The following is a 23969-nucleotide window of genomic DNA, read 5'->3' on the forward strand; positions in this document are numbered from 1 at the left end:
GCTGACACCTGAATTCCTGGAATTGTGTAGCACTCTGAAAGGAGGCAGTAAACCAGAACTGTGTGGCATGAATTTTACATGTTTTGGTCCATGATTTAGAAAGGAAAACGTTCTCCTGTTGCCAGATAGGTAAGAAGACTTACTGCCACTGAGGACTTGCATTTCCATATGTGTGTTCTTAAAAGATAGTCAAATTCAGCATGACTGAGCTTAATAGTGCTTGTTGCCCAGTCCCTTTTCCCATGTTCTTTCAGGCACAATTCTTTTCTTTCAATTCTCTGCATGGGAAGTCAGTCCTTGTCCCAATCTGTTTTGCTCAACAGAAAAACTGTGTATAACATTTTACTCAAGGGTCTCATGTATTTAGCATGCAACAGAGAATAGACTAGAATAGACTGGAATAGACTGGAATAGACTGGAATAGACTAGACTAGACTAGACTAGACTAGACTAGACTAGACTAGACTAGAATAGAATAGAATAGAATAGACCAGGTTGGAAGAGACCTTCAAGATCATTGTGTCCACTCTATCATCCAGCACCACCTAATCAACTAAACCATGGCACCAAGCACCCTATCAAGTCTCCTCCTGAACACCTCCAGTGATGGTGACTCCACCACCTCCCTGGGCAGCACATTCCAATGGGCAATCACTCTCTCTGTGTAGAATTTCTTCCTAACCTCCAGCCTAAACCTCCCCTGGCACAGCTTGAGACTGTGTCCTCTTGTTCTGATGCTGGAATCTAAGTCTGCCACAACCTTGTCTTATTCAGGAGTGAGCTAAGATACACTGGTTGTCCATGTGTCCTGTTTGTAACTCAGCTGGCAGCTGAACCCCAGCAGTTTGCTCGAAACAGAGGGATTTCTCCCTTCACCACCCTCAGCCCCTTCTTCCCCTGCCTCCCTCCCCTCCAGGTGAGCAAGGAGGAAAAGGGCCCAGGAGGCAGAGATGTTAGGTGAGATAAGGACAATTTACTATTCTCTTGCAGGGTTATGGGATTACACAAAAAACCCAGAAATACCTGCATAAGAAGCAGCAAGGGAAAAGACAAAACACAAATCCCCTGCACCTGCAAAACTGAAGGACCAGAGCAGGGGATGTACCCCTGCCTGTAAGCCAGCAATACAAAATAAAATAATAAACACAAACAAACAAACCACAAAAAAAGTAGAGAACAGGAAACTTTACAAGCTATAGAACATGCTTCAGGTCCCATAAGCCCTGGCTAACCCCATCCTGTTATGAAGTGAGTATAACATTAGCAGAGTTGAGGACAGCCCCATTCAACATTGCTCATCCCTTCTAGTGAGGCCAGTCAGATTAAACCAATCAACATGCTTAAGTGCAGAACCCTCTGTATTTAGAGAATTAGAGTAAATGGAAAAGGAGAAAGGGGAGGAAACTTCAGAATGCAGAATTAACCAGGTTGGAAAAGACCTTTGTGATCATCAAGTCCAACCTGTCACCCAACACCATCTCATCAACTAAACCATGGCACCAAGTGCCTCATCCAGTCTCTTCCTAAACACCTCCAGTGATGGTGACTCCACCACCTCCCTGGGCAGCACATTCCAATGGCCAATCTCTCTTTCATCCAGCCTAAACTTCCCCTGGCACAGCTTGAGACTGTGTCCTCTTGTTCTGGTGCTGGTTGCCTGGGAGATTAGACCAACCCCCACCTGGCTACAACCTCCCTTCAGGGAGTTGTAGAGAGCAAGAAGGTCTCCCCTGAGCCTCACTCCAGGCTAAGCAACCCCAGCTCCCTCAGCCTCTCCTCACAGGGCTGTGCTCCAGACCCCTCCCCAGCTTTGTTGCCCTTCTCTGGACACCTTCCAGCAGCTCAACATCTTTCCTAAACTGAGAAGCCCAGAACTGGACACTGGACTCAAGATGTGGCCTAATCAGTTCTGAGTACAGGGGCACAATGACTTCCCTGCTCCTATTGGCCGCACTGATCCTGATGCAGGCCAGGATGCCATTGCCCTTCTTGGCTACGTGGACACACTACTGGCTCATGTTCAGCTGGCTGTCAAACACTACCCCCAGGTCCCTTTCTGCCTGGCTGCTCTCCAGCCACTCTGACCCCAGCCTGTAGCACTGCATGGGGTTGTTGTGGCCAATGTGTAGAACCTGGCACTTAGATGTGTTCAATCTTGGACTTGTTAAATCTCATGCCCTTGGACTCTGCCCATCTGTCCAGCCTGGCAAGGTCCCTCTGCAGAGCTCTCCTACCCTCTAACAGATAACTCCTGCCCCTAGCTTGGTGTCATCTGCAAATTTACTGATGATGGACTCAATGCCCTCATCCAGATCGTCAGTAAAGATATTGAACAGGATGGGGCCCAGCACTGATCCCTGGGGGACACCACTGGTGCCTGGCTGCCAGCTGAATGTGGCACCATTCACCACCACTCTCTGGGCTCAGCCTCCAGCCAGTTCCTCACCCAGCTCAGAGCTGCTGTCCAAGCCAGGGGCTGACAGCTTGGCCAGGAGTTTGCTGTGGGGGACGGTGTCAAAGGCCTTGCTGAGGTCCAGGTAGACTACATCCACAGCCTGCCCCACATCCACCAGGCAGTCAGCTGTGCATAGAAGGACATCAGGCTGGCGAGGTAGGACCTGCCTTTCCTAAATCCATGCTCTCTGGGCCTGATCCCTTGGCCATCCTGTAACTGCTGTGTGATTGCACAGTGTCTAGATGCCTATAGAATTATTTATCAACCTCTTCATCCTATCTTAGGATAGAAATACAGCAACATATGTAAGACAGATTGTTTTGTCCATTCCTTAAACCAATGAGTAAGGTTATGGGACTAAGTAACCAGTGTCACTCCCTTTTCCTTTAAATGAAGTAAAATGTCAATCAAAAGAATTTTGAGCAGTGCATGATGCTAAAACTGCCATCCTAGACTGCCAAATTTCTTCTGGGATCAGTGCATGAATAACTTAATGGAGATTAAGAGCTCACTATTAATATATCAATTAGTGTGACAACAAGGTGAAGTTATCTAGATATTAGCTCATTATGAAATAGACATTTTCAGCTAGTTGTTATAACTACTGCTATTAAATGGAAAATCTTCTCACAGTGAAGTCTGACATACAAATGAAATACTGTAATTAATTCCTTAAGTGCAAATAAGGCTGCTGCTAAACAGATGAGAATATGCTTGGCCTCTCTGGCCAAGCATGTGCAACTGGTCCAGTGGAGCCTGCTAACATGGGAAATGAGAGGCTCAAGTGACATGATGAAGAGCCTTCAGTGCAGGTCTTCATATAGGAAAAGGTGAACTGTTCCTGGCTCTGTGGCAGTGCCATGACTGCTCTTGGGTGCCTGTAGGCAGCACCTGGCACTGTCAGTAAAAGTGGAGCCACAGGGTTGATGTGGTAACATGCAGGTTTATTGTGCTGCCACAGAGTCCTGGGATGCAACAGGATGAGCTAATATCTTCTCAGTCCTTTCTGTTCAGTTTCCCTTCTAAATCCAATGTTGTGTATGGCTAGTAATGGGAAAATCATGCCAATCATCAATTTATCATCTCTTCAGAATCTGTTTAAATAACTGGTGTCTTCAGGGATGTTTATGACTGCTTCCATCAGTCTGGAAGTGTGTTTACACAGTCCACTGTGTTTACTTCCCTGCAGCATCATATCACTAAGATATCTCCTTATCAAATAGTCATATGTTAAAAAATAACATAAAATGTGAAATGAAATCTCTCTCTTAGTAATGTTCATAAAACCTGTGGTGAAACAGTCTACTGAGCTGTGATAAATGGCTCCTGCTGTAAATCCATAGTGTTTGGTTTAAAATAAGAAGTAGGGAACACTGAAAACAGATTTAGCTAGTACAAGATCTAACTAAGTGAGGTAACTTGCTCTTAATAGTGTTCTCTATTCAACTGTTAAATATTAGTGAAGTTCTAAAATGAAACAGAAAGGTTGTAAAGTGTCTTGGAGAGGTATGAAAACAGCTGAGGTTTTATCTACCTAAAATCTAAGTGCTTTGTAGCCTAATCTTGTATTTAGTGCTTGAATGTGGCAAGTAATCTTAACATATTCTCTCCACCAATATTCACATTCCATGTCCACCTATTGTAGTGGCATTTACTCCTGCTTTACGCCACACAAGAAAGTGAAACGTATCCTCTTATCCATGCAGCTGTTGATTACAGTTTTGCAGTCTTTCCTCCAAACTGTTTCTTTTTCACATATCCTGGAACTGCAGTTGTGAGAATTACTGCTGCTACTTCCATCAGCAATATCAGAGGCTTTCCTCATTTGAAAGGAAGATACTTTTGTTTTTCTTTTTTTCAGTAATTCAGTGCATTTGGACAGCAAGAGGCTTGGTTTGAAGGAGGTCTGAACTGTCAGCTTCTATAAATCATACAGTGTCTGCCAACTTTTGTGCATGTCAGGTTAGGTATTCTGGTGGGAAGCTACCACATTCCCATGACAAGATCACTGAGGGGTGCTTCCATTCACTTGTTTCTAAGGTTTAAGTGAAGAATAGTTTTGTACAACTAAAATCTTGTTGAATACTTTCAATCAGTTACAGACTATAATGTGAAACACACCCAACCCCCCATGTGTGTATTTAATGAATTGGTTTGCTTCTTCTCAGCACTGGGTTTAACTATTACTTAATATTTCCTGTCTGTTTTAATCAGAATAACAATGCAGCACTTGTGTAAAAGTAAAACCAGGTTGTATTTCACCAGGACACTTGTGCCCTTGTCAGACTGTCACTGACTGAGTCCTGCCAGATTTTTCAGTAAATTACATTGACATTATAGGCTGCTGGAATATGCTGAATTTGCACTTAGAATATGGGACTAATAATCAAAAGCCTATGCCAACAAACCCACAGTTGTATTTATATGCATACATCTCCTTTAAAAATATTTTGTGTCCTAAGGCCAATGGCATCCTGGCCTGCATTAGGAATAGTGTGGCCAGCAGGAGCAGGGAGGTCATTGTGCCCCTGGACTCTGCATTGGTTAGGCCACACCTTGAGTACTGTGTCCAATTCTAGGCCCCTCAGTTTAGGAAGGACATCGAGACACTTGAATGTGTCCAGAGAAGGGCAACAAGGCTGGGGAGAGGCCTTGAGCACAGCCCTGTGAGGAGAGGCTGAGGGAGCTGGGGTTGCTTAGCCTGGAGAAGAGGAGGCTCAAGGGAGACCTCATTGCTCTCTACAACTACCTGAAAGGTGGTTGCAGCCAGGTGGGGGTTGGTCTGTTCTCCCAGGCAACCAGCACCAGAACAAGAGGACACAGTCTCAAGCTGCACCAGGGGAAGTTTAGGTTGGAGGTGAGGAGAAAGTTCTTCACTGAGCGAGTCGTTCGTCATTGGGATGTGCTGCCCAGGGACGTGGTAGAGTTGCTGTCCCTGGAGGTGTCCAAGAGGGGATTGGACGTGGCACTTGGTGCCATGGTCTAGTCATGAGGTCTGTGGTGACAGGTTGGACTTGATCTTTGAGGTCTCTTCCAACCTTAGTGATACTGTGATGCTGTGATACAAGATTACTACTTGTGTTACATTTTTTCTGCAAATAACTTCAAATTGTTTTTGTTGCCCAGTGCATACATTCTTATAAATGGGGAGCTGTCAGCAGGCAGTTTTCAGGGGTCACTATGGAAAGGCACTGTCATGAAGCACAGAAGACCTGAATGAAACAATGCCCTATGTTTGATCAGTCCATCATGTTGTATTCATTTATACCAGTTATTGAACTGCTGACTCTTTACTTCCCTGCAGAAGTAACAGATTTATAGCAGCTCACTTCAGGACCCTAATTTCTAAATTCAAATTGAGGTATTGATTCTAAGTGAATACAGCAGTATTTCTGCAGAGAATCTTGCAGGAAGGGGAGGATATCTTGTATTTTTCTTTCTTAACATGTTTAAGAGACAGTAGTGTGTTAAAGCTTTTCTCTTGAAGCTAGTTTATTCTGATTGTCAAGACTCGTCTGTGTTTTAAAAACTACATTGCAGTCCCACCTACTTCTCTTTTGTTCTGGCTTTAAAAGGGTGGTGAAGTGTTTTGGGGTTTATGTAGGCTTTTGGGGGTTTGGTTTTTTGTTTGGTGGGTTTGGGTTTCTGTGGATGGCCTTTTTTTTTGGTTGTTTGTTTTGGGGGTTTTTTGTTTATGGTTTGGTTGGTTGGTTGGTTGGTTGGTTGGTTTTTGGTGAGACCTTTCTGGAGCATATGGCATATTTCTTTGATCACAAATAAATGCAGAAAACCTTTTGCATTTGTGTGTGAGGGGGGTTTGTTTGTTTGTTTGTTCTTCTGATTAGCTTGTGGTTGTTTTTGTGTATGACACACTTGTGTAATAGTCTTTAAACATACAGCACCTGAGGAAAAAGGTGGTATGTCCTTGGCCCAGACATAGTAGGCAAAATGGCAATCAGCAACAGGGACTTACCTGCTTGGTTTTTTAAGAACCTCTTCTGGTGAAGTTTTAAGGTTTGGAATTGTGGTTGTTAATTAATTTTATTTAACACTGTAAACATAATTTTCGTTATTTTCTTTAATCCTTCATGGCTGTGGAACTTTGAATCAATTCAAGCTGTATTTGTTCATACTTGGAAAAAGGGCTGAGGCTGGGCCCGCCAGAACATGAAAGTCAGTTTTCTTTGCCAAAAGCCAAATTCTACTTGCTTTCTACAAGGTAGACTTCAGTCATAGTTCGGACCATTTAGGGGGCAGTGACATGAGAAATGCTGTGCTAACTAGTCTTTCATTGTGCAATCCAGACAAATCTGAATTTGTTGTTGTCTTGCTGAGGCAGCAGCTTTGCCCTTTCTGAATGCAAACCAGTCAGAGGAGCAAAGCCATTCTCGCCTTACCCGTAAGATCGCTTACGAGTCAGCAGATTATTTGACAAGTGTTTGCCATCACCTGTCTATCATCTAAGAAAACCCATGGTTTGTAATTCATTGGACAGGATCTTTAGATGAGGTGATCATTCTTGCTGTTGCAGTAATTGTCCCCAAAAGTAATGGCCTGTAAAGGCCTTCGCTTAGCCTATTTTCTGCATTGCTCCTGGGTGCGTGCTGTACCCACCAGGAACCCCAGTCCTCTGGCTGCACCTGGCAACACTGGGAATTCCCTTTTTCGAATTTATTCCAGCCACCATTTAAAATAAAAATTTCCAGACTGATGTAGCCACAGATTTGTTAGGTTTTTAATTTTTTCCCCTGCCGTTTCTCCCATGGTGGAGTTTGTTGTGTGATTTCATGTTGTGTTGTTGCAGTATTATGTAAAGATTGTGTGCAAGGTCCTGGAGTCACTCATGTTCTCCCACCTCCAGAGTGTGACATTATTTGCTCCTAAAACTCAGAGTGAAACCAGGTAGTTTTCTATATGCTCACATGGGCCTTACCAGTATGGGAATTTATCTGAAAATGAGAACCTAAATCAGAAGTTTTACTTTTTCACAGAAAAAGATGAACAGATAAAGTCTTTCTTTCTACAGTGTTTCTATGTGCTGAGAGATACACTTTTTATTGCTCAAAAATGGTTAACTGAACTTGCACTTCCTGTGTATCCTTAACCCTGTAGGCCACAGGCCAAACATTACTTTGCAATTCTGAAGTAAGCACTCCTACTTCCCTCCTCTTTCACCTGCTAAAAAGGAGAATTTTTGAAGGCAACAACCATGCATAATACCTGTGACAGATTTGTTTGTTTGTTCTTGGGTAGTTTTGGGTGGGTTAGTTGGTTTGGTTTTGTGTTCTTTTTTTTTAGTGAAAGGAACTCTAATGCAGGCTGTATGGAGCCAGAAGTGCAACTTTCCTTATATATATGCAGTCAAATGTTTCTTAGGCAGTTGTGTAAACCAGGACATCCTACACCGTACACTAGCTGCTGTGGATGCCTGGCTAGTGTCATGTGCCTGAGCTGTGGGAATTGCTTAGTGGACTGCCAGAGGGCCAGCCCACCGGTACGCCGAACAGCCATGTTCTGGCTGATGGAATGACATACCCAGGCATATTCTTAGACTTACTAAATTTACTGATATAATTGTAACCCATTTTATTTTCTTTCCAGTGGGATTCCATAACTGAAATGGATGAACACAATCATCCTATTCATACTTACCAGGTATGTAATGTGATGGAACCAAACCAAAATAACTGGCTTCAAACAAACTGGATCTCCCGCGATGCCGCACAGAAAATTTACGTGGAAATGAAGTTTACCCTGAGGGACTGCAACAGTATTCCATGGGTACTGGGAACCTGCAAGGAAACTTTCAATCTCTACTACCTGGAGTCAGATGAGTCACATGGAGTGAAATTCAGGCCAAACCAGTACATTAAAATTGATACTATTGCAGCTGATGAGAGCTTTACCCAGATGGACTTGGGTGACCGGATCCTTAAACTCAATACAGAGGTTCGCGAGGTTGGGCCAATAAACAAGAAAGGATTTTACCTTGCTTTTCAAGACATTGGAGCTTGCATTGCTTTGGTCTCTGTCCGTGTTTATTACAAGAAGTGCCCTTTCACAGTCCGTAATTTGGCAATGTTCCCTGATACCATCCCAAGGGTTGACTCTTCCTCCTTGGTGGAAGTGCGGGGCTCCTGCGTGAAGAGTGCAGAGGAGCGCGATACTCCAAAACTCTATTGTGGAGCAGATGGGGATTGGCTTGTGCCTCTAGGACGATGCATCTGCAGTGTAGGGTATGAAGAACTGGATGGCTCCTGCCATGGTAAGAAAACATTGTTTGACTTTTCCTTCTTTCTTATTTTTTAAATACTAATAAAAAGCCTCTCGCAGTGCTGCATGCACAGCAAATCGCTCATTTGACGCTGGAAGTAGTGTTTCACTTTCCCAAGTAATGCCTCTTGTCCAGAAATAAGCAAGGTGATTTGAAGTCACAATATGTGGATTTCTAAGAAATCTGTTGGTTACTAAAGATGACCTTCACTTTGTCTAGTGTAAATGTGTATAGATCACCTAGTTACCTTCACTCCTTCTGTTTCCACTGGCGATAAGTGCATGATTTGGAGCAGTATTCCTCTGTCTTGTTTTAGCTCAGATGAGCAGTGACTGGAAAAGAATCTTTCTTTTCCTCCATGTGTCTGAAAACGGAATCTAGTTAACCAACCCTGACTCAAATCTTTCTGTAAGCACATAAAGACAAAGATGAATTTACTTGAAAAGATCACATTATTGTCAATGTTTCTCTAAAACAACGAGTTGTAAATGCCTTCAGAAATAACATGCATGCTACCATAGTGAAAAACAGTAGATCTCAAGTCCAACCTGAGGCGTTTGAGGCCCTGTTTGGAACAGACAACACAACACAGCATTGCACATTGTCACTAGGATAGTGAATTAAAGATGTTTCAAATCAAGGTTGAAACTTGGAGATGGCTACATAGGGAACTGCATTTTCTCCCCTTATCAGTGCCTCACTTCCATACATAGAACAGTGAACACATGCAGGAGCAAATCATATGCATGTCTTCTGCACAGTCCAAACGCTGTGGTGGGTCACTAACCCTCTTTTTGCCGTTTTCAAAAGGGTGTTTGCATTTGGCAAATCTTTGATAACTGCAAGTGGGAAATATCTGTAAATGGAATTGCACTTTGCAGATGCTCTGGCATACATGAGGAAATGCAAGGATTTTGAGTTTTTGGGGATTCAATTTGAGACTATTTCCCATGGAGAATGTGCACATTGAGACTTATTTCCACCTGCCAAGACTGCTGGAGAAGTGACAGTCATAAAAGGCCTGACTCTTTTCATACTACAGCTGATTTTTTAGCTTCTGTAGGAGTTAAGGATATGTGTACTTTCTGTGTTCTCTTCTGTATGTTCTGGTTTCACAATCACTTGAGAATTAAGGTACTTTTTCAAGTAATAATGATTGTATGGAAAGCTTCAGTAGCCGCTGAGATACCAGTCCACTTTGGTTTAACATTTGCTTTATAGCAAAAAGGAAGACAAGGAGCCTGTATCCATACATTATATAAATGACATTGCTAATTGTCCAAATATGTTGCTCAAGAGCTTCTCAGATTTGGAATTTTTAGACAAGTTGCACAGCAAGAGTGGGCAATATCAAACATTAAAAAGCACACTATGCATTTTAATCAGAAAATCAGATGCACTTTGTTGTCTACTCTTGCTGGCAGTAATTATCAACATACACTGGTTGCAAAAGTGCTGTTTCTGGAAGCAAGTATAATTTTCTACATAAAGGCAAAATGTTCCTCTCCTAATGGGACAATGACTTTCTTCAAGACATTAACTCTTGGTGCATAATAACTGCCTGTTGTGTAAGTCTGTGAATGTGAATGGGAAATTTCAACCCATCACAAAGTTGTACTCTGGGGCAATAAAACCAACAACCAATGCCCACAAAAAATGGTAGGAAATTTCTCTTGGATGTATTGACTCCATTCATTTTTTCAATTGGCCATCCAGTCTGCCAATGAACCAACACAGAAACATAGAATCATAGAATCAATAAGGTTGGAAAAGACCTCAGAGATCATCAAGTCCAACCTGTCATCCAACACCTCATGACTAACTAAACCATGGCCACATCGAATCCCCTCTTGAACACTTCCAGGGATAGTGACTCCACCACCTCCCTGGGCAGCACATTCCAATGGCCAATTATTCTTCCTGGGAAGAACTTTCTCCTCACCTTCAGCCTAAACCTCCCCTGGCACAGCTCTTGTTCTGGTGCTGGTTGCCTGGGAGAAGAGACCAACCCCCACCTGGCTACAGCCTCCCTTCACGGAGTTGTAGAGAGCAATAAGGTCTCCCCTGAGCCTCCTCTTCTCCAGACTAAGCAACTCCAGCTCCCTCAGCCTCTCCTCACAGGGCTGTGCTCCAGACCCCTCCCCAACTTCGTTGCCCTTCTCTGGACACCTTCCAGCAACTCAACATCTTTCCTGAACTGAGGGGCCCAGAACTGGACCCAGGACTCAAGGTGTGGCCTAACCAATGCTGAGCACAGGGGCACAATGACCTCCCTGCTCCTGCTGGCCACACCATTCCTGATGCAGGCCAGGATGCCCTTGGCCTTCTTGGCCACCTGGGCACACTGCAGGCTCATGTTCAGCCTACTATCAACCAGTACCCCCCGGTCCCTCTCCACCTGGCTGCTCTCAGCCACTCTGACCCCAGCCTGTAGCTCTGCATGGGGTTGCTGTGGCCAATGTGCAGAACCTGGCACTTGGATGTGTTAAATCTCATGCCCTCTTTTGAGTGGCTTTTGGATAGCTTGACATTGCTGGATCCTCTTTTAAATACCACAGCCTCCTCTTCTCCAGACTAAGCAACCCCAGCTCCCTCAGCCTCTCCTCAGAGACCTGTGCTCCAGACCCCTCCCCAGCTTTGTTACCCTTCTCTGGACACCTTCCAGCAGCTCAACATCTTTCCTAAACTGAGGAGCCCAGAACTGGACACAGGACTCAAGGTGCAGCCTAACCAGTGCTGAGCACAGGGCAGAATGACTTCCCTGCTCCTGCTGGGCACACTGCTGGCTCATGTTCAGCTGCTGTCAACCAGTCCCCCCAGGTGCCTTTCTGCCTGGCTGGAGCAGAATAGCCAAATCTATCAATGCTTGCATGTATCTGTTTCCACCAAGAGTATCAAATTAGCGTTTTAGAAAGTTATAATGTAGTAGAACTTCCATATGTGTTTTGAAATGGCTTTCAAAGGTGCCCAGTGTTGTCCTGCAGTCAGTCTCAGTGTATTTTAATATTAGCACTGCTTTTTCTGACCCTTTTTCAAAAGGGTCTTTATCTTGCATTCTTTCATGAATGTCATGCCTAAGGCAAGCCCAAGTGTATTAGATGTTTTCAGAACTGAAGAGCAACAACTTGATCTCACTTGTGGCCACTTTCCAGCTGCGATGCTGAAACCGAGAGTTGCAAGAGTCACTGTCAGGAAGGCCACATTTCCATCTGCGCCAAAGCTGCTGGTGGAGATGCAGACTCGGGCACCCGGGAATCTTTTCATAATGGGAGTGTTTTGACCATGGTGAACTGAACTGAATTCACTGCCTATGTTGGCAGCAATCTTGTCAGCCATAGAGACTGAGACGTGGATGGAGGCTTTGAAAGATTTGTAGCTTATCAATACATCCTGAACTAACTCTTCTGTCAGTTAAATATTGAAATATCTGAACATCACTGACTTTCTAAGGGACAATTTGTAACACTTGCATTTAGCTTGTTTTCATAGAAGAGAGCAGTGGGGAGGTAGGTGGGGGAAGAAGAGAAGCTTCTACATCTTCATCTCCTGTAACCTGAATATTTTTTCCTCCTTGCCAATTGTGTCAAAACGTAAATTACACACCAACACATGGCTCAGTGGGACATAATAAGCTCTTCATGGCAAATCAGGCTTATCTGTCACAGGATTTGAAAAGTAAATTTTTGGTTTGATACTAATAGAGATACTGCACTCTATTCAGGAAGTACAAAATGCCACAAGGGATGACATTCTGCCTTTGACATTGCTCATAGTTTCACAAGCAGCAAGAATGAGAATAAAAAAGTCTTTGATCAGTTTTACCATTGCTTTTAAAATCACAGGGAAGCCAGTAAGGTTGAAAACAAACCAACTGGCAACATTTCAGGTATTTCAGTGTAAGTCTGGTTTATGAATATCTCTTTTTGTGAATCCGTCAGTACTCCCTATCCATTGTCCTTGCTTTTAAAAGCATCACTTCAGAGTGAAAGTGTCTGAGGACAATTCACAGTATCCATACCCCACTATGACTAAAACAGTTGAGAGACACACTGATAAAGAATTTTTCATTAATTTGGAGACTGTCTTCCTTTTCTGAAGTCAGTCAGGGAAAAATCCTGTTGACTGCAAGAGATTCACAGATATTGGTGTGTCACATAGTCTGAAAAAATAATCTCATCTCTGAAGTGATTGTATAGACAATCTGTAGCACTTCTATTTTAATCTCCTTCCAAGATGTTTTTCCCCCAAATCCTGAAATAGTATCCCCAGTCACACATTCCTCTGGGCTTTTCAGTTCTTACTAAAGAGGTCAGTATGTATCATTTGCCAATGCTAATCATAAATAGAATAGAATAGAATAGAATAGAATAGAATAGAATAGAATAGAATAGAATAGAATAGACCAGGTTGGAAGAGACCTTCAAGATCATTGCGTCCAACCTATCAACCAATCCAACCCACCTAAACAACTAACCCACGGCACCAAGCACCCCATCAAGTCTCCTCCTGAACACCTCCAGTGATGGTGACTCCACCACCTCCTCAGGCAGCCCATTCCAATGGGCAATCACTCTCTCTGTGTAGAACTTCTTCCTAACCTCCAGCCTAAATGTCTCTAATATGAATTGTTTGCTTTGCTTAAAGCATTGGTACCAGCCCCAGTCACAAATCATACAATCGAAGGAGATGTTGCACAGGATTCTAACAAACTTCAGTTACAATAAATAAGTTTAATGTCCTATCTTGCAGAGGCAAGTCGTTCCAAGAGAGAAGTGCTAATTTTGACAGATGTGTATTACATGCAGGCTACCTTAGGGCTTTGGGTGGATTTTTATTACACAGAAAGAAACAATTGTGGTGAGAAACTCTACATAAGCTTAATTACACCAATTTTGTTGTGTTTAGGTATGACACAGTAGGAACTGGGTGACTGATAACTAAAATCTGATTCTTTAGCGATTTGCCAAAAATCAGAAAAGCAATACAAATATATTTTTCCAGTTTTGTGAATGTACTTAACCACGTGTAACTGCTGGCATATTCCAAAAGTTGGACTTGCTATGAACTCAGGAACTTGTATACATTACAAAGAGAGAGTATGTACTTACAATAGGCTACAACTTTAATGGCTGTCGTTTGTGGGGGTGACATTGCAAATGCTGCTGGTAGCACTTCTGTGTTCACATACTGTTCTTCATTCAAAAATGCCAGGTCATGTGGCAAGCTCTTTCATGCTGTGTATCTCTTTCATCAGCAGTGTACTTTTTCCCCTTGCACATAGAGAATCTTAGTGTCCTTAAGGCTTGCAATTGGGGTGAATTAAAAAATAGGAGTAAAATTATGTGTGGTGGACTGGGTAACAGCTGTGAAGGTCTTGCAGGGTCTGGTCAACAGGTCCTATGAGGAGCATCTGAGGGATGTCTTGAGAAGAGAGGCTGAAGGGAGACCTTACTGCTCCCTAGAGCTACCTGAAAGGAGTTTATAGCAAGGAGGGTGTTGGTCTCTTCTTCCTAGTAACAATAGGATCAGAGGATTCCTCGAGTTGCACCAGGGGAGGCTGAGATTGGATTATTAGAAGAAACCTCTGTGCTGAAGGGGTTATCAAACACTGGAATAGGCTTGCCAGGGAGGTGATATTGAGTTCCCATCCCTGGGAGTCTTTCAAAGATGTATACTCGTGGTGCTAAGGGATGTGCTTTAACATTAGACTTGTATGATCTTAAAGGTCTTTTCCCACTGAAATGACTTTATGATTCTATGATCTTAGTGACTTACCTTGCATTATTTGGAGCAAGTGAGGAGCCTTAAAATAGCCACCATAACCTCATTTCAGAAATATTTCAAACTAAAGCCTTGATTTTTCTGACTGCATCTGCATAAATTATGCAAATGTAAGAAACTCATTGTTTGCAAATTGCATTAATCCTAAGAAGTCACTGTTTTTCACTTTGCTACTGAAATGTGCATTGAAGGACAGTATTTAGTGTGAAACCTCTTCAGTTGTGGAGCTTAGGTTAACTATCAAAAGCTGTCACTGTTTTCTGTTTGTACACATTGACAGTGTAGAAGAAGTTTCAGAAACAAAAGCACACTGATTACTCAGATATGTCTTGCCTAAATTTTTGTGACACAGAGGATAACAACAGGTTAGGTCCACAGACTCTCATGCTTTAGGTATAAAGGGGCTGGTGCATGTAGCCCAGGAGCTTGCAGGAGACCCTTGTGCTGTGCTATGTGTGAAGTGACAGTGGGGAACAAGGACAAAGTCTGTAGGTTGTACTCACAAATCTTATTAATTCTATGTATATGTCAGTTTCCCTATATATGATAGGATGCTGCCTTCCAAACAAGAGCAATCTAGTCATAATTGAATTCTTGGTCAGACTTAATACTTGGCTTGCCTGTCCCAAAACTGACTTTGAACAAAATCTAGTATGAACAAATTCAAAGACAATTATTTGTCACAAGTAAACAGATGCATGCCACCATCATGTATTGGTAAAATAACAGCAAGACTGACAAGGTGGAGACTGTAATATGGCAATAGGTGAAGAAGGCTTGCACAAACCCTGCATTCTTGTTCTGTGTTCCTCACTGTGACAGACTTTGGCCTCAGAGCCTGTCACACCATACAGACTCACAGAAATGGCACCTCTCTGTTCCTGGGTAATAATAAATAAATAAAGCTTGTTCTTGCTTGTGACATAATGCTTTTTTGTTGTTCTGGATTATGCAGCAAAAGCTTGAGCTCAGACATTTTGGATTAATTGGACTTGGAAAATATTTGTTGCACTTTACACATGAACAACCTCAACTGTTTCAACAATCAAATATATTGAATATAGATGAGGTTTACTTCAGGGAAAACCTTGGCCTGCTGTATTTTATGGGTGTAAAAGTTGAGTATTGGTTGCTTGTATATCATTACAGTCTTTGGAGGCTTTCCTCCATCTGGAATCATAATGGTCTTGCTGAGTATATTCTCGTCTGCATGCAGATTTCCTCAATATGATGAAAAATGTACATCTGTATGGTTTCTAAAGAGGTCTTTTGTGACAAGTGCATGAGAGTAAAACCATGATGCTTCACTTATGAAGACCTAGTAACACCTGTTGAATGCAAAATGCTTTGTGTTAGTGTCTCGGTCCAGGAGGGTAAGAGCCTCAGTTCTTTTGAATGTTTCCCTGTTATGAAATCAGAGGCACAAACAAGGCCAAAATATCAGCAGCCCTCAAGGCCATTGACTAACAGAATAAAGTGGATGGAAAAGAAGAAGGGAGAGAGAGAGAGGAAAAAAAGAGAAGAGGGAGGGAGAGAGAAGTGGAAGGTTCCAGTTTAATTTGTTTGTTTCCATGGAAATTAAATTTTCAGAATGTGTGTTCATCATTGATGTCTTGTGGTAGAGCTCTGAATAATAAAAATTAATATAGACTGAGAGAAAAATTGCAGTTGGGGTGCTCAGTGAAATGTTCCAGGTTTTACTGTACATCGAGATGTGGATTCTCTCAATAATGATGAGAAATTCTACTTAAATCTTACCACTGTGTGTAAGTATGTAGAGAATAGAATAGAATAGAATGGAATAGAATAGAATAGAATAGACTAGAATAGAATAGAATAGAATAGAATAGAATAGAATAGAATAAGCCAGGTTGGAAAAGACCTTCAAGATCGTGTCCAACCCATCATCCAACACCACCTAATCAACTACACCATGCAACCAAGCACCCTATCAAGTCTCATCCTGAACACCTCCAATGATGATGACTCCACCACCTCCCTGGGCAGCCCATTCCAATGGGCAATCACTCTCTGTGTAGAACTTCATCCTAACCTCCAGCCTAAACCTCCCTTGGTGCAGCTTGAGACTGTGTCCTCTTGTTCTGGTGCTGGTTGCCTGGGAGAAGATACCAACCCCTACCTGGCTACAACCTCCCTTCAGGTAGTTGTAGAGAGTAATAAGGTCACCCCTGAGCCTCCTCTTCTCCAGGCTAAGCAACCCCAGCTCCCTCAGCCTCTCCTCGTAGGGCTTATGTTCCAAACCCCTCACCAACTTTGTTGCTCCTCTCTGGACTCGTTCCAGCAAGTCAACCTCCTTCCTAAACTGAGGGGCCCAGAACTGGACACAGGACTCGAGGTGTTTGGGGTTTTTTGAAATCTTTTTCTAATGCTGCTGCTGCTGCACACAGCACTCAAATTTATGGTTCAAAATAGTTCAAGGAGTTTAGAATAAAATTGTTATTTCAGTGTAGATGATGTTCCTTTGAGAACTCAAAAGTTGCACTCCAAAATCTGAAGAGAATCACCAGTGCCTCCTATGAGGCAGGTTATTAATCAACAACACATTCAGAAATAAACCATGAAACACCTCCTCTGATGGAACTGTTCCTGTAGCTGTTCCCCAGCATTTCATTTAGTCACTTATTGAAATATTTATACTGAGAAATGCAATTTCAAAGCAATCAATGAGGTATTTCCTCTTGGACAGTATAGCCTGGGAATGAAAAGCAGGAGTGAAGTAACTGTATCACAGTATAACTAAGGTTGGAAGAGACCCCAAGGATCATCAAGTCCAACCTGTCTCGGTAGACCTCACAACTAGACCATGGCACCAAGTGCCACGTCCAATCTCCTCTTGAACACCTCCAGGGACGGTGACTCCACCACCTCCCTGGGCAGCACATCCCAATGACGAGCGACTCGCTCGGTGAAGAACTTTTTCCTCACCTCGAGTCTAAACCTCCCCTGGCACAGCTTGAGACTGTGTCCCCTGTGCAAAGACATTTCTGAGAGAATGTTTGTCTTGAATCCAAGGTGACATGTGATTAGGGTTTGAAAGCTTGAACTATGCATGTTTAAAAAAAATAATACAAGTGCAAAAAGATTTGGTTTAGCCAACTGAATTATCCTTCCCTTCCTAAAACATAAGGTTGAAAACAGTATCCAAAGCAGTTGTTTTGTACTGCAGGACTGCGACATAGCTGTAGACTGTAAGGTCAGTCTGTGTAATGAGTTAACTTGTATTGCAAGAACAATGGTATTTAAAAGACTCTCAGAAATTACTTCCACTAAAATTTGTGTCATACTAGATGCATTCCTTGAGCAAAGCATTCTGCATTTTATTCACTAGCGTAAAGGAAATGGAGCCTTAAGAAAATGGAAAATAAATAAAATTATACTACAATTGCAGTGCTCTCAAGTGGAAGGATTCTGACTGATACCTTTGTACAAGAGAAAAGGGAGAGGAAGGAATACTCCCACAAAAATTGAGGTGCCAGTTACAGAAACTTTTCTGTCCTCAATAGCTCAGGTCAGGGTTTACATTACTGTGCTTCATGAGAGGAGCAGAAATGTGACTGCAATCACAGCTCCTCCTTAAGCAAAGCCATATGCCTGGCAGCGCCTTGCCTTGCTGTGCTGCTCGAGTGCTACATGTCCTGGAATTGATGCAGAGTCAGGCAGTGAGGGTTGCACGTTGCTTTATGTGCTCTGTTGTGTGGGGAAAGCTCAACACCTTTGGTTTGGTGGAGGTGCTGGTGGTGGTGATCAGTTCTCTGCTGCAACTTACAGCACTGACCCTATGGTTTTCAAGAGAAGCATTGAAGATGGGTGTCTGAGCTGCAGTGCTGTTCGAAGACTTACAGCATTCTTGGCAAGAACAGAGGATCAATAACTGGAACTCTAAAGGGTCAGCTGCTGCATTACTTTCATGTGCCTAATTCTGAAAAGGAAACTGATGCTTTGGGATCTGTAGTGTGGTAATGCTTTAGTGTCTTCAGTGCTTTACAGTCTTCAATAGGGAGCTGAAAGAACTGTACTAGGCAGGCATCATCAAGAACTCAGTAGCAGAACTGTTTCACATGGAACCTGATGGTGATATAGAAAAGAAAGGGAGCTGAACCTCTGAGTTTAGAAATGTTGTTTGGTTTTCTTCAAACATTTGTCCCTGCTTTTACAAACCTGTCATAACCTTACAAAGGTGGTGTTGCTGCCACTTGTTTTACTACTTTATTGCATTATTACTATTATGGTTGTTGTTTACTGACCTACTATGTAGAATACTGGTTGCTTAGCATCTCAGTTCCCATATCTTCTGTACTCTGAACAAATATGTTGTGCCTCTACTAGTGCTTCCAGTTTGGTCTTTTGGCCTTGTGGCTCTTCCAGCATCATTCCTGCTGATGTTTATGTGTATTCAGGTTGCATGTCAAGCTTTTGGTGTCAGAGTTGTTTCGGTGAGAGGCTGCTGGAAGCTTCTCCCATGTCTGACAGATGCAGTGCCAGCTGGCTACAAGATGGGCCCATCACTGGCAAAGGCTGAGCCCATGACTGATGGTGGTAGCACCTCTGTAATAAAATATTTAAGAAGGGGGAAAAGTTACTGTGCAAGAGCAATTTGCAGCCAGAGAGAGGACTGAGAACATGGGAGAGGAATAACTCTGCACACACCAAGGTCATTGAAGGAGGGGGAGGAGATACTCTCGGTGCTAGAGCACAAATTTTACTGCAACCCCTGGTGAAGACCAGGGTGAGGCAGGCTGTTCCCCTGCATACTTTGGAGGATGGTAGAGCAGATATCCAGCTGCAGCCCATGGAGGACCCTATGCCAGAGCAGGTGGATGTGTTTGAGGCAGGCTGTGGCCCCATGAAGGGGCCTGCACTGGCGCAGGTTTGCTGGCACTACTTGAGAACACATGCAAGCAGTCTGTTCCCGAAGGACTGAACCCTATGGAAGAGGAGCTGGAGCAGTTCATGAAGAACCACATCCCTGTGGGAAAGACTTATGTTGGAGAAGTTCATGGTGAACTGTCTCACATGGGAGGGACCCCATGATGGAGTTGGCAACGAGTGAGAAGAGTCCTCCCTCTGAGGGGTGAGTAGCAGACGTAACTTATGAGGGAACTGACCAAAACCCCAATCCCTGTCCCCTTGTGTCACTCAGTTTGGGAAGGAGGTAGAGAAAATTGGGAGCAAAGTTAAGAATGGGAAGAAGGGGGAGAGGTGTTTTTAAGATTTGGTTTTATTTCTCATTACCCTTTTCTGATTAAACCAGGTTCCCCATGATGAGTGGATCCCCAGACCTGGCTTGTCTAATGAGCCTTGCATTATTTTTCCTGTTCTGTGTCCAGCTGAGGAGGGGAGCAATAGTGCGGCTTGGGCAGGCACCTGGCATGCAGCCTAGGGCATCGCTCCACGTTACGTAAATATTTTGAAGGTTGGCTGTCTAAAATCCTTGTGTCTGTCTTGCATCATTTAGATGTCTGAAAACAATCTGATTTACGTATTCAAAAGATAGAAAAGAATAGAGTAGAGTAGAATAGAGTAGAGTAGAGTAGAATAGAATAGAATAGAATAAACCAGGTTGGAAGAGACCTTCAAGATCATCACGTCCAACCCATCAACCAATCCAACACCACCTAAACAACTAACCCATGGCACCAAGCACCCCATCAAGTCTCCTCCTGAACACCTCCAATGACGACGACTCCACCACCTCCCCAGGCAGCCCATTCCAATGGGCAATCACTCTCTCTGTATACAACGTCTTCCTAACATCCAACCTGAACCTCCCCTGGTACAGCCTGAGACTGTGTCCTCTTGTTCTGGTACTGGCTGCCTGGGAGAAGAGACCAACATCCGTCTGTCTACAACCTCCCTTCAGGTAGTTGTAGAGAGTGATAAGGTCACCCCTGAGTCTCCTCTTCTGCAGGCTAAGCAATCCCAGCTCTCTCAGCCTCTCCTCATAGGGCTGGTGTTCCAAACCCCTCACCAACTTAGTTCCCTTAGTTCTATTAAAAGCTCATCACCCATCCAGGCTGGCCGTCTGCCCCGGCAGCTCATCTTCCAGCACATTGGCACAGCCTGTTCCTGCGCCTTCATCAGTTTTTCCTTGAAGCAGGTCCAGCTCTCCTGGACCCCTTTATTTTTAAGGGCTTTATCCCAAGGAACCCTCTGAATTAGTTCCTTGAGTAACCTGAAGTCTGCCCTCCAGCAGTCCAGAGTGGAGGTTTTCTTGCTGCCTCTCTTAGCTTGACTGAGTACTGAAAATTCAATTCTCTCGTGGTCGCTGGCCCCTAAACAGCCTCTGACCACCACATCCCCACCAGCCCTTCCCTGGTGGTGAAGAGGAGGTCAAGCATAGCCTTGCCCCTGGTAGGCTCTCGCAGCACCTGGGATAAGAAGCTGTCCTCCATGTACTCTAAGAACCTCCTGGACTGTCTCCTCTCTGCTGTGTTGAGATCCCAGCAGATGTCAGGTAGGTTGAAGTCACCCATGAGAACAAGGTCAGGAGATCTTGACACAGCCTTAAGCTGCCTGTAGAATGCTTCATCAACATCTTCCTCCTGGTTGGGTGGTCTATAACAGACTCCAACCAGGATGTCAACCACTCAACCCGATCGTCCCTAATCTCCATCTCAATGGCATCTGGTGCCTCCCTGATGTACAGGGCCACCCCTCCACCCCTTCTTCCTTGCCTGTCCCACACAAGACATTATGTACAGTTCTGTTGTGCAGTGTCACAAACATTAAAAACAAACAAACAAACACACACACACACATACCACCACCACCACCAAAAAACCCCCAACAAACAAAAAATACCTAGAAAGCATGACCGGGAGACAGGAAAGGTTATTATGGTATATAACAAGTAGATTGTCTCTGAAGAGCAAAATTGCTGGTAAACTTTTGGAAGATCCTGGTGGTAAGTTTGCATCTTCCATTCTCCTTTTGGGCAAACATTTCCTGTTACATTTTCAGTGTTCTGTCGAGAAAGCATAAATGCTTCCAAAGATAAATAGAATGAAAAAGTTATCTCTTTAATGTTCTGCACTATTAATAGTGTGCCAAGAAGGCAAGTTTGTAAAAGGGAAATAATTAACTTCTTGTTGCCTGAGGAGCAGGCATGTTTCTTTATTCATTCCCGTACTTCTAAGGAAAAACAAATGGGTTTGAAATGTAAAAATTGTTTGACTTGTCAGATTGAGAAGTCTAGGCTATTGATAGACTGAAAAACAAAGAAAGAAAGATAATCCACAGTTTCTCATGTTTCACCATTCAGACAGGCAGTGCACGTTGTTGTGCTGAACATCCATGTCCAAGTGTGCAGGATGATTCTTGTGGCTTTTACAGGTACTTGGGTGTTTAGTGCCTGCAGCAGGGCTGTAGAAGGAAACGTAGCCTGTAGAAGCTGAGGGGTAGTTCTTACTGGTCACTGCATGTTACCTTTCCCCTGCAGCAACACGCACATGATACTTTGTTATAATCTAGATTTTAAGTAGTGCTGTCACAGCTGATGCTTCACAACAGCTTCTTTACTGTCATTTGAATTAAGGTATCTTGGCATCTTTTCAGCTGCACTGAGAAGTGTCTGTAAGTTACCTCTAGAGCCAGCCACCACTGGAGCAGCCCTGAGCACCCTGGCAGGAGCCCTTCTCTACTGCCATTAATCTCCCATGTCTCCAAGGCACCAGCTGCTGGCCATTGCTCCCTGTGTTTCCTCACCAGCAGCTCACAGAAAGTTTGCCTCAGACCTGATCTCCAGACTATTAATCTGCCAACTGGAGCTCACATGGCATGTGTCCATCACGTTTAAGTCTTGCCATAATCAAGTAGTAAGAGGTGATTCTCCCCCTCTACTCAGCTCTGGTGAGACCCCACCTGGAGTACTGCCTCCAGTTCTGGAGCCCCTGCTACAAGAGGGATCTGGAGGTGCTGGAAGGTGTCCAGAGAAGGGCCAGGAGGATGAGCAGAGGGCTGGAGCACCTCTCCTATGAGGACAGACTGAAGGAGTTGGGGCTGTTCAGTCTGGAGAAGAGAAGGCTCCGAGGTGACCTCATTGTGGCCTTCCAGTATCTGAAGGGGGCCTCCAAGAAGGCTGGGGAGGGACTGCTCAGGATCTCAGGTAGTGATAGGACTAGGGGGAATGGAATGAAGCTGGAGGTGGGGAGATTCAGGCTGGAGGTGAGGAGGAAGTTCTTCACCATGAGAGTGGTGAAGCCCTGGAATGGGTTGTCCAGGGAGGTGATTGGGGCCCTGTCCCTGGAGGTGTTTAAGCCCAGGCTGGATGAGGCTCTGGGCAGCCTGATCTAGTGTGGGGTGTCCCTGCCCATGGCAGGGGGGCTGGAACTAGATGATCCTTGTGGTGCCTTCCAACCCTGACTGGTACTATGATACTAATACAGAGATTGTGGTGGATGAAATAGATATAAAGGGATAATTAACAAGAGACTGACTGCTGGATGCCTCTCAGAAATCCAGTCCCGTGGTGTTTTAGGTGATGTGCTGAAAATCCTTGTCTTGAAGGGGTTTGGGGTTTTTTTTGTTTAGTTTCATTTCACATGCTGCTCCCTCACATCCCACCAAATCACAGAAGAATATTCTGCAGGAAAGAATCTTGAGTTAGTGAGAGGTTGCTGACCTGGTGACAGAGGCCTTTTGAACAGTAGTGTGAATCTCTGTCCTAAAGTAAATAGCCCAGGTCCATGGGAACCGACCCACTGGAGTAGGCTTCTGGTGTTCTAGGGAAATGTCTGATAGTGGTAGGATAATTTATGTAAGATAAGTCTCATCCATAGCAGGGAAACCCCTCACACAGTCAAGGAATGCACTTGAAATGTCTCTTTTTTATAAAAAAAAAAAGAGTGTTTCTTCAAAGGGATAATGATCAAAGCATGAGTAAATTCCCAAAGGAGATGGAAATGTGTGCATAGAGAGATTGTACTCCAAATGCTTACAATGAATGTTTAGTTATTTGGTATCTGACTGTTATATAATAATAGCTGTTTATGTGAAATATCTTAATTTTGCTGTGACAACTTGACAGTATTCCCAGATGTTAAATATTTCAAAGCTTATCTTACATATATTCATAAACAAGATGAAAGTGTTAATTCTAATTAAAATGATGCACAGTTCAGTAACAGCCCTAATCAAGTCCCTGTGGAAGAGTAAATTCAGCATTGACATATATTCTATGCAGAGGCAGAAATTAGATTTCAATTTACTGTAAAGCATTCTTCAAGGAAAAACTGAACAGTCAAGAGAGAAAACCTGTGAAAAAGACATATTGAAAAGTCATTGGAATATGTGCACTATCTATGGAATTTTAGGCAAGAAACTAGGGAGGGAAAATAACCCTCCCAAAGTCCATGAGTATTCCAGTGGCCTGAAGTGTTCATTTCACTTGATGAGTATGATCTTAATGATTGTGTTCACCATCATAGAATCACAGAATCA

At 43.5% G+C, this 23969-nt stretch overlaps 1 protein-coding gene across 2 annotated transcripts in view; it reads left to right on the top strand.

The window, feature by feature from the left end:
• LOC104301781 (ephrin type-A receptor 6) overlaps positions 1–23969 on the top strand; it is a 641386-nt gene that overhangs the window by 140989 nt on the left and 476428 nt on the right. For both annotated transcript variants that reach the window (XM_054165754.1, XM_054165755.1), the window contains one exon: positions 8057–8720. In XM_054165754.1, the coding sequence (XP_054021729.1) occupies positions 8057–8720 (664 nt within the window). The remainder of the gene's footprint in view (positions 1–8056; positions 8721–23969) is intronic.

The sequence above is a fragment of the Dryobates pubescens genome, chromosome 12 (genome assembly GCF_014839835.1).
Source record: "Dryobates pubescens isolate bDryPub1 chromosome 12, bDryPub1.pri, whole genome shotgun sequence".
Lineage (NCBI taxonomy): Eukaryota > Metazoa > Chordata > Aves > Piciformes > Picidae > Dryobates > Dryobates pubescens.